At 40.6% G+C, this 15,259-nt stretch overlaps 2 protein-coding genes across 2 annotated transcripts; one reads left to right on the forward strand and one right to left on the reverse strand.

Annotated features, from left to right (window-relative positions):
- The first annotated feature begins 1,444 nt into the window (after positions 1-1,444).
- Positions 1,445-5,336, forward strand: akr1a1a (aldo-keto reductase family 1, member A1a (aldehyde reductase)). Its single transcript, XM_071482800.1, has 9 exons — positions 1,445-1,570; positions 2,261-2,358; positions 2,450-2,569; positions 3,140-3,291; positions 3,436-3,631; positions 3,755-3,804; positions 3,920-4,069; positions 4,194-4,353; positions 4,627-5,336. The coding sequence occupies exons 2-9, from the start codon at positions 2,278-2,280 to the stop codon at positions 4,690-4,692; spliced, it is 975 nt and encodes a 324-aa protein (XP_071338901.1). The 5' UTR covers positions 1,445-1,570; positions 2,261-2,277; the 3' UTR covers positions 4,693-5,336.
- Positions 5,337-5,338: 2 nt separating this feature from the next.
- On the reverse strand, positions 5,339-15,189 carry vcp (valosin containing protein). Its single transcript, XM_071482798.1, has 17 exons — positions 15,031-15,189; positions 13,132-13,243; positions 12,810-12,982; positions 12,584-12,726; positions 12,323-12,453; positions 12,106-12,237; positions 11,431-11,533; positions 10,784-10,917; positions 10,216-10,351; positions 9,619-9,731; positions 9,153-9,317; positions 8,915-9,037; positions 8,611-8,823; positions 7,152-7,460; positions 6,580-6,735; positions 6,306-6,460; positions 5,339-5,900 (listed from the first exon to the last, which is right to left on the reverse strand). The coding sequence occupies exons 1-17, from the start codon at positions 15,045-15,047 to the stop codon at positions 5,795-5,797; spliced, it is 2,421 nt and encodes an 806-aa protein (XP_071338899.1). The 5' UTR covers positions 15,048-15,189; the 3' UTR covers positions 5,339-5,794.
- Between the last annotated feature and the right edge of the window lie 70 nt (positions 15,190-15,259).

The raw sequence follows: 15,259 nt of genomic DNA on the forward strand, positions 1-15,259 counted from the left end.
ATGAACAAGGATTGAGTTTGGTTTCTGACTGTCTGAACTACGCTGCATTCACCACTCCACTGGATTTATACTTAGGTGGCTGTGGCTCAGGACTTAGAGTGACGACGAAACAGAAGGTCGGTGATTCGATCGCTGGCTCCTCCAGTCCACATGTTGGAGAGTCCTTGGGCAAGATACTGAACCCTGAATTGTTCCATCAGTGTGTGTGTGTGTGTGTGTGAGATGTGTGAATGTGACAAGTATTGTAAAGCGCTTTGAGTGGTTGATAATACTAGAAGTGCAGTCCATTTACATAAATTTACTTGGAATGGAAAACAACAGGGCAACAATAATTATAATTAATTATATTCTCTGAATTTCTGAAGTGAGATTTTCCCTTTATTTCAGCATGTTGATCATTATTGTGTCCCTTACCATCTTTTTTTGATGTACTTGGTAAATACTTAAAAGTATACTGGCACATAGCATTGAGAATGAATTGAAACCAATCAGAATAAGGCTACAAACTGACCAATTAGAGTGTGGCTAAAAATCGATCAATCAGAACGCTGCTACAAACCAACCACTCAGAATAAGGCAACAAATTGACCAATCAGAACGTGGCTACAAACCGACCAAGCAGAATAAGGCTACAAATCTGTCTGACCGTCCATTGGATGGACACCTAATGAACACGATATCTCAATAATTCTGCATTCTGATTGGTTGATTTGTGGCTGCGATCTGATTGGTTGTTTTGTAACCATGTTTTGTTACAACCATTCAGTTGCACTAAAAGATGATAGACTTACTTTTGGCCTTGAGAACGCAATATCTCGTGAGCTCTCGAGGGGATTCCTTTCAAATTTGTCACAAACGTTCACTTGGACTCAAGGACGAACTGATTAGATTTTTGGTGGTCAAAGGTCAAATGTCAAGGTCACTGTGACTGCACAGCAATTATTGACAGTTTTACACAAATGGTTAATATTTTATATGACTGATAAACGGGGATGTAACCTGAAACTTGTCTGAGTGGCAGAGGCATACAACCTCAAGGCAGTAATTCTAGTACTTTTGGTACTTAAAGCACATTTTACTGTTAACGCTAATGTAGTTTTACTTGTAATGGAGTATTTTCACATTGTTGCATGGCATTATTACTTAAGTAAAGCATCTGAGGATTTTTTTCACCACTGGTTATTCTCTGTTGAGGAATCAAGACACACCTATATTCAAGATGATCAGAAACCTGGATAATTGTACGATCAGGATATGAATAACCAGGTTTCTCATGTTCAGTGTAAATATCCCAAATAAGGTCACAACTATGATAGGAGTCAGAACTGTGTTTGTTAACATACAAACTGATCTACTATCGGTTCTTAGAATTTAATAATTTAATTTAATAATTTTTGGGATCCTGTATCATAAGATATTGGCAATACATGTTTAACTGTGTGTTATTTTGGTTGGTGCAGTGGAGTTTGAACGTTCTCCATCCATTTGAGTTACAGATAAACAAATGCAGGCAGACTTTGACCTCAGCCTGCTCAAATCCAAATGGACAGCAGCTGATCACTGGACCGAGGTAGGAACTAAAAATGTAACATAAAAAGACTTTTATCCTCTCAAAGTTTAATCTGTGTACAATTTACTGACTGTGTTAGTGCATTAGCCAATTACACAGTCTGTTCAGCAGCTGGGTCAGGAGCATGGTCAGGAGACAGTCAGGGCAGGTGATGTGTGTTAAGAGATTCTGATCATGTGAAACAACTGCACTGGTTGATGAATAAAGTGTGTATGTGTGTGTGTGTGTGTGTGTGTGTGTTTGTGTGAGCATAGCGTGGTAAGGATATAGCAGACAATTAGAGAACCATGGAGAGGCTTTCTGAGATGTGCTGCAGTAACACCACACTGTGACTAATGCCGTAGAGCTGCATCAGCTATTTCTGGCTGTAAGGCTGGGTTCGCAGAGAGTTTAGATTTCCACTGAAGCATATTTTTCAGCTCAGAGTGAAAAAACATCAAATAATAATCAAAAGCAGGTCACCGAATGTTGTTCTTTGTTGCCTACATGTATGATGGATATGGCTTGGTGAGAGGCTTTTGCACATGTATCTATGACCCCTGTTGTAGTGCAGGAGTTAATGAATTCAGATGTGAGAGATAATCAGTAACAAAGTATTAGGACTTAGTCATGATGACTGGACAGCCACTGGGTCCGTTTCAGTAGCAAAGTGAACACCTCACACTCACTGTCACTGTCTTCTTCCATCAGGATCTCAGAGCTGGAACATGAGCACCTTTGTGACTCTCTCAACAGGGCAGACGATGCCCATGGTTGGCCTTGGCACATGGAAGAGTGCTCCAGGACAGGTAGAACTATAAACACACACCCATTGCTTGTAACACTATAACATTCATAAAGGAAGTGTATGCACTGTGTCTGTGTCCATGTGTTTCTCAGGTGAAGCAGGCAGTGCTGGCAGCTTTAGACTGCGGGTACAGACACATCGACTGCGCTGCTGCTTACAGCAATGAACAGGAGGTCGGAGAGGCTCTGGCTCTGAGGGTCGGTCCTGGGAAGGTGAGAGACTCTGGTTGTGTTGATCTTGACAGATTCTTCTTGACCTTGAAATCAGAAGCCTCAACTCAAGGCCTATTTATTCAGTTGTTTTCAGAGCTTTCTACTCCATCAATAGATTGCAAGTTGTCATGTACTGCAGAAGTTTAAACCTGACATTATTCTCACCATTTTTAGAACATTTTCAATCCATGTTGACTTTCAAACTGAACTTTTTATTTAATTCTAACATTTCAAATAGAAGTTGACAAAATAAACCCAAGGTCCATTTACTTGCTTTTTCCAGAGCTTTGAAATAGTACAGTTCTTAATGTTTAACGTTGATAATCAGTTAACCAACGGTCACTGTGACATGTCTGCTGAGATTTAGGTTCAACGTGAGGGTCAAGGTTAGAACTCGAGTTAAGCTGCAGTCAGGGTCTGTAGAGATGAAGGAAATAGTTGGGTGATGCATTTACTTTTAAACACCTAATAAGTGGGTGAGTGTCAATAAATCAGACCATCTAAGTGTTTCCCTGAGTTTAACAGTCAGTGCTTTGTTTGTTTGTATATCCAAAATACTGTCCACTTCAGGCTCTGCATCGTGAGGAGGTGTTTGTGACTTCCAAACTCTGGAACACCAGGCACGACCCAGAGGATGTTGAAGAAGCATGCAGGACCAGTCTAGCCCACCTGGGTCTCTCCTACCTCGACCTTTACCTCATGCACTGGCCCATGGCTTTCCAGTGAGCGCAGCTTCACACACAATAAACTGATTTAGTCTCCCCCTGGTTGTCACTCTGTGGCCTAGGATCAATGTGGGGGTGAAATTACTCAGACATCTTTGCATCTCATTACCTGAAGCAGCCTTATGTATGTTTCTGCTGTAGGCGGGGGAAGGAGCTGATGCCTCGACGGGAAGATGGAAGCATTTGTTACTCTGACACACACTACAGACAAACTTGGACAGCCATGGAGAGTCTAGTGGATAAAGGTTTGGTCAAGGCTATAGGACTGTCCAACTTCAATGCCAGGCAGACTGACGACATCATCAGCATAGCCAGACACAAACCTGTGATCAACCAGGTACAATGCGACTTTCTCATCGACCAAAAAAAAACAAACAAATTTAATCAGGTTTGATAACAGTGCATGTGAGTCAGAAATAATTTCTGAAAACTGTCAAAATTGTGAATCGTTTGTCCACAGGTGGAATGCCATCCTTATTTGTCTCAAGCAGATCTGCTATCACACTGTCGGTCAGTGTAATTTAATGTGTAATCAAAATGGTTTTCCTTTCTCTCTGAGCTCAATACCATGAAAATAGATAGAGTACCTATTGTGTTAGTAACAGTGCCCATACCTCTGCCTCAGGTCAAAGGCAGTTTGTGTGACAGCCTATAGTCCTCTGGGCAGTGGGGACAGACCCTGGGCATCTCCTGATGAACCAAGTCTGCTGGAGGATCCACGACTGGGAGTTATCGCCCAGAGATACCAGAAAACAACTGCCCAGGTCATACTCAGGTACAGCAGGACAATTTCCTTACCACAAAAACAAAGTCCTTTCACAGCCTCTTCAATTTTTTTTATAACCTTGGATTCCTTTTACATGTACATAAGCAAAACATCCATTATGTGACATCTGCAGGTGGCATGTTCAGAGGGGTGTAGTTTGTATCCCTAAAAGTGTGACGCCTTCCAGGATCCAGCAGAACTTGCAGGTTTTTGACTTCTCCCTGTCAGAAGACGACATGAAGCTGATTGAATCCTTCAACCGCAACGAGCGATTCATCGTCCCATCAGTCGAGGTTAATCATTGATCTAATGACACATCACAAAACTTCACAACCACTTGTTTATGTTAACAGCTATCTCAGTGCAAAATGTTTGTTGCTGGAGACTTGGTGATGGCTTCAAACTTCAGCCCATTTTTGAGCTGGTACACATAGTGGAGTCACCCTGTTTCTCAGAGGTGTTTTGTGTCAGACGTCCTGACTCCTGTACAGTGATGGTCTGTTGTAAATACAATTGTAAAATACAACCTTCATGCAAGCATAACTAATTTTTCTTTTCCTCCACAGCGGGACGGTAAGAGAGTGTGGAGAGATGCAGAACATCCTCATTTCCCCTTCCATGATCCTTACTGAGTCCACCTACACAAGATGAAATATTTTGCTTTTCATGATTGTTGTCACATACAGTGAAGAAACTAGATTTTTAAATTTAATTCAAATATGGTCAAAATCTGTTTCTCTTTGGGATGAATAATAATATTTAGTGACTACATCTGTCAAGAACATTGCTTGCAGCATGTTTTTCCCGTCAACTTAGATTGCAGTGAGAGAAAAAAAAAAAAAAAAAAAAAAAAAAAATCCATTGCATGAGGTTTTCTTTCTTTGCCAGAGTGACACTGAGTGGTCAGTAACAGAACAGCCTCTCTGCCCAATTATAATTAATTTAACATGGTGCCTGTATGTTTCACTGAGACAAGACTCTTTCAGGTGTTGATCATCACTGAATCACAGCACCAGCACTGCACATTGCATTAACCACTAAACAAAAAAAAAGGACCGTGTCAGATAGCATAATAATGCAACGATGACATTAACATGGGCTGTTCCCATTTTCTCCTCATACCATATAATCACATGACCCTGGTGACCCCAGTGTGATTCCAACCAAAAAGACCTCTTCATGTTCCCTGTCTGTCCCCATTTTCAAACAATCCAATAAAAGTTAACAAATGTACATTAACTATACCAATAAAGAATTTCCAAACAGAATGATAACACCTCCATTTCGTGAGATTTTATTTTTAACAACATAACCTTGACAAATTTTGTAATACATTATATGCTACTGTTTATTTAAAAAAAAGAGGAAGTCATTAGCAATATGTTTTTTTCTTTTCTTTCTTATAGTCTAGCATAGAATCCATCACTAAAGCCATTCATGTTGGTTGTGATATACTGAGAATGAGGCCACTCAATAAAACCCCACCCACCCCACCAAAAACTTTGCAGTCACTCATTCATCTTCCATTTCCAACATCCCCTTACCCCCACCCACATCAAAGCCAGGGCAAACCAAGCGGCTACATGCTTTCTCCAAGGGAAATCATACAAAAGAAAAAAAACAAAAAAACAAACAGGAACACATGAAAGAAGCACAAAGTCCTAAAAATGTGGAATCTGGTGAGAATTTGTACAGGTGTGATCCCGGTACTGACCACTGTGGGGCAGTGTACATTTATCCATAAAGGTCATCGTCGTTATCTTCATTGAACACTGGACCGCTGCCAGTTCCTCCTGAGCCATGGCTTGGACCGCTGCCACCTGTGGCACTGGAGGGAAACCTGCAAAACAAAGAACAAAGTTATTTATCCATTTCTGAACATGGTGATATTTCTGGCAATTTTAGTCCTTGGAAGCATAAGCAATAACCATTTTCCATTGTCAATGGAGAAATGCTGTGACTGATATTTAAAAAGGTCTTCAGAAACCATCTTTTTATTCAAGCAGATCATGTTCTAATATCTCTGTAGAGGGGAGATATGTCTGAAATAAATCACTGAGTTCCCATTTAACTCCACTCTAGTCAATCTTATGAGATTGTCATGAGCCAAAAATAAATAAATAAAAAGGCCGCTTTTGTGCAACACTGCAGAAAGAGTGACACCCTACTTTCATGGTGTCACTCTATAATACTTAGTCACACAACTACTGACACTCATGCTAATTCAAAATGTCAGAAAACGTACCTGAAGCTGCCAAAGCCACGGCTCTGCTGCAGTGTCTGAGCAAACATCTCATATTTGCGAATGTCATTGTCACTGACGGAGCGACGAGCAAATCGCATTGCCTCTTCAAAGTGGTCCTTCCTGATCTCTGGCACAGGATCGTCCTCTTCCACCTCCTATGAAAGAAAGGAAGTGTCATAAACATGAAATAAATCAGAAGCATCAGCAGAGCAGTTGCGTGCAGAGGCTCAAACAGATGTGAAAAAGTAAACAAAGGGACCAAAAAAGTACTGACCATAGCTGATGGGTTGGTCTGCCTCTCCCTCTCTCTGCGGATCTCATTCTCGATGCTCTCTCTGATAGCCAGCTTACACGCCCGCTGGCAGATCTCTGTAAGATCGGCTCCAGAGAAGCCATTGGTCATCTTGGCCAGGAAGTCCAAGTCCACATCCTATCAAACAAAAGATATTTAAGGTTTAAAGTTTGATTCGGATCTAATTTTTTCTAATGTCATTTATCAGAACATAACCATTTTGTAACTTCACATTTCTACAGGGGAACTGTAAGTTTCATAAGGGATTTTTCAATGAATTTTTTTAAATCTTAAAATGGCATCTCTCTATACTATAATTTAATCATGGCTAAGTATAATACTAACTTGGGAGTAATATTACAGTTTTTTCCAAGTAGTGCAACTGTCTGCAAATTTAAAACTTGACTTGAAATAAATTTATTCCGACACTTTAATGAAAGCCCTTAAATTTATTTAAAAAAAAAAAATCAGTAGTCCAAACAAATCATCCTACTACAGAAACAGTATATAAGCAGTGTATCTATTAGTGCTTCTATGAGTTGCAGCACTGTCACCTTGCTGATGGGACTCTTGCGGAGGTTGGCCTTCAGGATGCTGATCCTGCTCTTCTCATCGGGCAGGGGGATGTAAATGAGCTGATCCAGACGGCCAGGTCTCAGAATGGCAGGGTCGATGATGTCTGGTCTGTTTGTGGCTCCAATGATGAAGACGTTCTTCTTGCTGGACATTCCATCCATCTCGGTCAGGATCTGGTTGATGACACGGTCAGCTGCTCCACCACCATCTCCCACGTTGCCACCACGGGCCTTGGCTATGGAGTCCAGCTCATCAAAGAAGAGAACGCATGGGGCTGCTTGACGAGCCTGGAAACATAACATGAACACAAAAAAATGGTTTAACTATAAAATATACACTCACCGGACACTTTATTAGGTACACCTTGCTAGTAGGTTGGACCCCCCCCCCTATCTTCAGAACTGCCTTAATTCTTGGTGGCATAGATTCAACAAAGTGCTGGAAATGTTCCTCAGAGATTTTGGTCCATATTGACATAATAGCATCACGCAGTGCAGATTTGTTGGCTGCACATCCATAATGTGAATCTCCTCTTCCACCACATCCCAAAGGTGCTCTATTGGATTGAGATCTGGTAACTGTGGAGGTCATTTGAGTACAGTGAACTCATTGTCATGTTCAAGAAACCAGTGGCACGTTATCCTGCTGGAAGTAGCCATCACAAGATGGGTACATTGTGGTCATAAAGGGATGGACATGGTCAGCAACAATACTCAGTTAGGCTGTGGAATGCTCAGTTGGTACTATGGGGCCCAAAGTGTGCCAAGTGATGCCAAATTCTGACCCTACCATCTGACTGTCGCAGCAGAAATTGAGACTCATCAAACCAGGCAACGTTTTTCCAATCTTATATTGTCCAATTTTGGTGAGCCTGTGTGAATTGTAGCCTCAGTTTTCTGCTCTTATCTGAAAGGAATGGTGTGGTCTTCTGCTTCTGTAGCCCATCTGTTTCAAGGTTCAATGTGTTTTGCATTCAGAGATGCTCTTCTGCATACCTCTTTTTTCTTTTTCGGACCATTCTCTGTAAAGCCTAGAGATGGTTGTGCGGGAAAATCCCAGTAGATCAGCAGTTTCTGAAATACTCAGACCAGCCCGTCTGGCACCAACAACCATGCCATGTTCAAAGTCACTTAAATCACCTTGCTTCTCAATTCTGATGTTCGGTTTGAACTTCAGCAGGTCATCTTGACCATGTCTACATGCCTAAAAGCATTAAGTTGCTGCCATGAAATTGTCTGATTAGACATTTGCGTTAACTAGCAGTTGAACAGGTGTACCTAATAAAATGGCTGGTGAATGTACAAATGTATTCTGTGGCATGAAATGAATTGAAAAAATTGAAGCATGTGGTTGTTCTGCAGATTAAATGTTCAGCATTTAAAAATTAATTCTTCCCTGCACCCATGTTCTGTAACAGATGCCTACAAACATTCTTACCTTGTCAAAGATCTCTCTGACGTTGGCCTCAGACTCTCCAAACCACATGGTGAGCAGCTCAGGTCCTTTGATGGAGATGAAATTTGCCTGGCACTCATTGGCGATGGCTTTGGCCAGCAGAGTCTTACCACAACCAGGGGGACCATAGAACAGCACACCCTTGGATGGGGTCATGCCAAACTTGAGGAACTTGTCCGGGTGCTCCACTGGATACTGAATTTAAACAGAGGGGACACAATTCTAGTTTTACAGTTTTTGATACATCACCTTTAGAGATGATCTCGCTTCTGAAAAACCTTCATACCTGCACCAACTCCTGCAGCTCCCTCTTGACATCATCCAGACCGCCGATATCCTCCCAGGTGATGTTGGGGACCTCAACAACTGTCTCCCTCAGTGCTGATGGGTTGCTCTGGCTCAGGGCCCACTGCAGAACAGCATTGAGTGAGTTAGTATTGACTCAGTACCTTTGTAGACTGTGTGACACCATCTTATTCTCACCACACAGTAAAAAAAAAAAAAATACATATTACAAGACTTACCTTGAAGTCATCCATGGTGACGGCAAGTGAGTTCATGACTTCAGCGTCAATGGTCTCATCCTCAAGGTCAATCAGGTCCATCTTCTTCCTGATGGCCTGCAAGGCAGCCTCAGAGCAGAGAGCAGCCAGATCTGCACCCACATGTCCATGGGTCTCGTTGGCTACCTACATAAAGATACAGAAAAAAAAAAAATCAATTCCTGCCCTGGTCCAGACTCAATGCTTATGACACTGTAACCCTACGTATGACAATGCATTACATCTGTGTATTTATGTAGCTCAACTGTTAACTGTAACTGTAACTAATGCATACCTATGTCATGTGGAAGGGTAAATTCAGAATTTCACCGCAGTATGCTTAGCACTCTGGCGTGCTGATCAGTGTGATCAGTGGTCAATGTGAAAATGAAGGAGTGTAAATTTGGAGCACCTGATTGGATAGTATGACAGAACTATGTATACAGACCTGCTCTAAGTCAACATCATCAGCCAGCTTCATGTTCTTAGTGTGAATCTGAAGAATCTCCAATCTGCCAGTGGCGTCAGGGATGCCAATGTCCACTTCCCTATCAAAACGCCCTGAAGACAGTGGGGGTTCAAACACACACTTATTAGCTCCAATTAAAAGTTCCAAGTTACATTAAGAGCAATATAATACATATCAGACACATCTCAAAGACATTTTAGGAGCACCATCTGCAGGAACGTACTGCCTCCTTTTTCATGGTAGAGCAGCAGAAGTAACATCTAAAACATTGTTATGAGTTGCAAGTATAACTATCTACATTTCACAAAGCATCACTATTTGCTGAATAAGCAAGATCCATTTCCAACCCCCTGCCAAAGCTGTCAGAAAAAGCCCATTATAACGATTTAAAACTGTGCCCCTGTAGTGTTGTGAGACACTGACCCACTGGTGAACTGCTCATGTTGAACATTTGATATAAACATCCCTAATAACTTTTGTTAAACATAACCTATAGGAATGTTGCCAAAACAAAGATTAGACTTATCACTAATTCGTGCATAGACATGCTTTGGATGCTTCTTCTAGGTAACTTACCAAATCTCCTGAGAGCTGGGTCAATGCTGTTAGGTCTGTTGGTGGCAGCCATGACGATGACATGAGCTCTCTGTTTCAGGCCATCCATAAGAGTCAGCAACTGAGAAACAATGCGCCTCTCCACCTCTCCATGAGTCTACAAACAATTTTTAAAAAAATAAATAAAATTCTCAGAAAGCCTCTCCATGGTTTTCTAATAATCTGCTATATCCTTACCACGCTATGATGATGCGCGCGCATGCACACGCACACACACGTTATACAATTGATGTTTTAAACTCTATCCAAGCATCAGTGTTTTGATTGAATTTGTGATCTGGATGGCAATAGAAAAAAAAATAAAAATAAAAATAAAAATTTAAAAAGGCCCTATTAGCCAGATTTAGTGTGTGAAAAATTACTACTCAAAATGAAAAATCTAAACAAGAATACAAATCATACCTACTGAATTCTTATGCAATTTCAAAGCTTTCTGAGGTCTGGACATTGATACCCATTTTCATTTATTACCCAGACACTGTACTGTGATATTCGGCTACCCATTTAGTTTTCCTCTCTTCCCGCTCACCTTCTCTCTCTTAGGAGCGATTGCGTCAAGCTCATCAATAAAGATGATGGCCGGAGCATTCTTCTCTGCTTCCTCGAAGGCCTTTCTCAGGTTACTCTCGCTCTCTCCTGCCAGCTTGCTCATGATCTCAGGACCTAAAAACAGAGAGCCAAACATTTTGATTTTGGAGGAAACCTTATCACAGCACAGACTATATTCCAATACTATGTATGAATCACAAGATGGACTGTCTAAACTACTCTAACACTCCAGTAATGGATGGACCCATTATATTGTGTTTGAGAGACTTATTCCAATACATACAATACACGCATGGCAAAAGTACAAATACAAACCACTTTTTGGAACTGGGAATCCTTATTACAGGAGACGAAACACCTCAAGTTAAGCAAATTCCAGACCATTATAAAGAGATATGTAAAAACAAGATCTAAAATGATGCAGAAATATAATTTTGCTTCTCATAGAACATCAAAGCAACCATTAATGGGATTTCTTACTTTTGATAGGATACTTATTTTAAACAGAAATATGCCTAAACAGCAACCACAAGCCAATGTAATTGGGACAAACTCAATGTTACCATAAAATGGACCCTGACTAGGAATAAGTATATACAGAGAATGAAAACAGATGGCTGTTCACACCATTAATCAGGAAGAAGAAAGCTCCAGTTTCATTGGCCACAGCTCTGGCAATCAAGGTCTTTCCAGTTCCAGGGGGTCCATATAGCAGGATTCCACGTGGGGGCTGAAAAGGGGGAATTAAAAATTACATTTAAAAAAAAAAAAAAAAAAAAAAAAAAATCAGCAATCGGAATGCAAAATTTGTAAAGCATTTGTATATTTATATATGGGACAGCCTCTAGAGCCTTTTGTGTTGTTAGGGAGGCCTGACATCAATAGGCAAACTAAAAGTAAGTCTAACAAAACCAAAAGCAGTAAACATACACCAGGTTGTGCATTTACTTCTTGCTTTATTCTTGTGATTAATCTCTTAAAATGTACAACATATCAGACATACTTAACTTAGCAGACAAGCATAGGTGTAGTCCTTAAGCGATCAATAATGTCAGCTACACAGCAACATCTAGCTAAAGCTAAGGCTAAATTATTAATATTTGCCACTGATCATTCCTGCACAATTTTGACTGTAGCACAACGCCTGGGTGTTAAAATTCAGGATGGGAACGTTTTAATTGAAACGTATGGGAAATAAAGTGTTATATTTTCCATTTTCAATTTACAGAAGCTCAGTTTAAATTCCACAGTTAAGGTCAAATACTTTTGCTTGTTCCTCCATACATAATAAAGATGTCGTACCTTGACTCCTATGGCCTTGAACAGTGCAGGGTGTCTAAGAGGAAGCTCCACCATCTCTTTGATCTGAGCTAACTGCTTCCTCACTCCTCCAATGTCATCATAGCCCACCTCGTTCAGGGACTCTTCCTCATCCTGCATGTTCCAACACGAGATGTTCAAATTTTAATGTGGTTTACTTTTGGTCAATGTTAATCAAGGCACTGTACTTGCTACTCACCTCTCTCCTGATTGGTTCTCCCTCACAGTGTATGACTGTATCAGGAGCAACAATGCAGTAGGGGGAGGGATCAGTCTCCACCACCTTGAACTCCACTGCACGCATGCCGCCTCTGACCAGGAAAATATCACCTTCATAAGGTAAAAAGACAAGAATATTGATTTTACCACTAACAAAGCCCCATGTTGACATACAATGAAACCGATTTTATTGGTCAGGAAAATTTAAATCTTTGTCCCGACAATGGAAATTGGTACTCACCTTTGCGGATTGGCCTGTATGCCTCTAAGAAGTATGGCTTCAGATAGACCTCGAACAGGTTGCCAGTAATTCCTTCTACTGTGTCATCTATCGGGAGGACGTGGATCCTCTTCCCATACTTTACATCAGGACATGGCTGAATGCTGAGGGAGACATTAGACTTGACACTACTTCTGTTTTCAAGGGCTGTAGAAAGAACTTAAGACAATTGTGTGCTTTTCCCCACCTGATGACATCACCCAGACGGACCCTCAGATTGTTGCGGACCACCCTGTTCATGCGAACCTTTTCATCAGAACAGGTGTCATCTGACAGCACGATGCACACAGTCTCCCGCCTCTTTTTTCCTTTCATGAGCACTGTGTCTCCACGGAAAAGCTGCAGCTCATCCATCTTGGTCTGAAGAGATATTACACATAGTTATTTCATGAACCTCAGTGTTATCATAGTGAAAAATGTGTCCAGACATTGCTGATCCACCACAACAAATCACAGGGTTGTGAATTTGTAGATAAACCAGCCATGGATAAAACTTTCTAAATGTTTACCTGAGAGAGAGAGACCACGCTGTTGTCTTCATTGATGGATTCATCGACAATCAGTCTGTTGGGTCTGTTCTTCTGTTTCAGAATTGCAGTGGCTAGATCATCATTTTTGGATCTATGATGACAATAAACAGATAAAACAAGTTGTAGGTTAAACAAAAGACTTCTTATTATGAATCTTGAGGTTTCATACAGTTCCAAAAATAACTAAGTTGATCAAATTAGTGGTTACATAGAGAAAAAAAAAACAGAATAAAATAGAGAAAAAAAAAAAAAAAAAAAAAAAAAAACTGTACAGGGAACCAATAACATCCCACTATTACCATGTTTTACAGCAAATGAATGTTAGGGTTGGCAAAGTCACTAATTATGACCACAATAAACCTGGTGCTGACAGTGCTCCATGAAACTATTTAGAGTTTCAGGTTTAGTTTCTAGTGCAAATCAATGGGGAAATTGTAGAACACACTTTTGTTAAATCTCTGTATGACTTACTGTGTTCAGGGGTTCCATACCGCTTAAATCAACATAAACCATAACTGACATAATTTTATAATTGACCATGGACATACTTTTTACTCAAGTATGGATTGATACTCGTGATTATTTATACTTTGTATTGCTAAATGTAAAAGCATTGTTTGTGTTTTGTATTGCAGAGTGTAAATGTACTTCTATTGTATTGTGTCTGGATTTGTTATTTGAACCCACTTGGGAATAACCATTACATATTATAGGATGTGCATTTGTCCCCACAATATTTTAATAATACAGACTAAAACTAAATAATAATTGATCAGTCATAATCACGTATCTCTGTAACCGAAAGTGTAAACAGGTCGTTTACATAATTTGCTAACTACAATGACTGAACGTTACACATGTAAAAAACCTCATAATCAAACCTACATTCATAATCCTGTCAAAAACGAACGAATACGTTAGGGTTCAAAAGCTACACGTTTCTAGAAAACTCTTGGACCGGTTTTGTAGTTTCTCTTTCATGTTGTTAGCATGCTAATAGTAGCCTTTAAGCTAACTGACTGGCGAGCAAGCAAGCGCAGATGACACAGCAAAAGAATTAGAAAAAAAAACTAAGTTAGCTAGCTTCGTTGTCCCTAAAAAAAGACAAACGTTACAACTCCAACGTGATTTTAAATGCTTTAGCTGTCAACGTAACCGTTTGCTTTGTATTTATCAAATGTGTTTTTTCACTGTTTAGCTAACAGGGGAATTCAGCCCAAGCAAATTTGCGATCAACTAAAATGAATAGCCAGCTCTGTTAGCCTGCTAGCTTTGATGCACAGTAGAGTGGCTATAGACAGCCCGCAATGGAGTTGGCCATCTGGACGACTAGGGTTTTATATCGTACAAGCGTTAGCCTAACACCTAGGTCTGTGAAATTTGCCGGTTACATTTGTATTTGTTCCGTCCAATTCGACGCCTAGTCTCGGGATAGGCTATTAGCCGGTGGATAGGCCAACTTGTCGGTGTAACGGTGGATGGCTTTGGCCTTGACACTGTTGCTAAGCTAATGTTAGCATTCAAACACGACAGCAATGACTGCGCTTTGTCAAGTCGCTGTCACACAACCGGCTAGCTCAGTAGTGTTAGCTGACCAACGACAACACTCTAACAACTGTCAACAATTCGCCGGGATATTATCAAGCTGTCAGCAGATTTGAAGTATTGGGTTATTCAACCAAGGCACAAAAGTGCGGAGGCTGAAGTACCTGACCCCATTAGCTCTCATGCTAGCAAAGTCGTTAATGTATTAGCAATCGAGCTAACTTTAATAAACTAACGCATTCTGAGCTGACGTTAGCCATTTAAAGGGCATTTGCGGATAGCCATTGTTCAGAAAAACGCATTTTCATAAGACTGAAATATACTTCTACTTACTCCCCTCCCGAGGCCATGGTCGTCCACCTGGATTACTATCAATAAATAAAGAAATTCTAGCTAAATGCTTAAAACGCTTAACCGGTTCTCGTTTCTCAACGTTCTCCGTGATTTCACACGAAAGACCAGGAGTTTCCGTGCTTTTCTTTACAGTTATACCATGAGCTGGATGCACCCTGCGTTCTGATTGGCTGGAGGCTGCATGACAAATTCGACAACCAATGAAGGA

The sequence above is a fragment of the Trachinotus anak genome, unplaced genomic scaffold (genome assembly GCF_046630095.1).
Source record: "Trachinotus anak isolate AG129_WGS33_773 ecotype Australia unplaced genomic scaffold, CSIRO_AGI_Tana_v1 ptg000008l, whole genome shotgun sequence".
Lineage (NCBI taxonomy): Eukaryota > Metazoa > Chordata > Actinopteri > Carangiformes > Carangidae > Trachinotus > Trachinotus anak.

Bases quoted from the DNA above. Each gene is read 5' to 3' on its own strand.
- akr1a1a (XM_071482800.1), top strand. From the start codon at position 2,278: ATGAGCACCTTTGTGACTCTCTCAACAGGGCAGACGATGCCCATGGTT. The intron at 2,570-3,139 runs GTGAGAGACTCT...TGTCCACTTCAG, and splicing joins TGAGGGTCGGTCCTGGGAAG to GCTCTGCATCGTGAGGAGGT. The intron at 4,354-4,626 runs GTTAATCATTGA...TTTCCTCCACAG, and splicing joins TCATCGTCCCATCAGTCGAG to CGGGACGGTAAGAGAGTGTG.
- vcp (XM_071482798.1), bottom strand. The intron at 12,983-13,131 runs GTAAACATTTAG...ATATCTCTTCAG, and splicing joins GCGTGGTCTCTCTCTCTCAG to ACCAAGATGGATGAGCTGCA. The intron at 7,461-8,610 runs GTAAGAATGTTT...TTATGTTTCCAG, and splicing joins TCAGAGAGATCTTTGACAAG to GCTCGTCAAGCAGCCCCATG.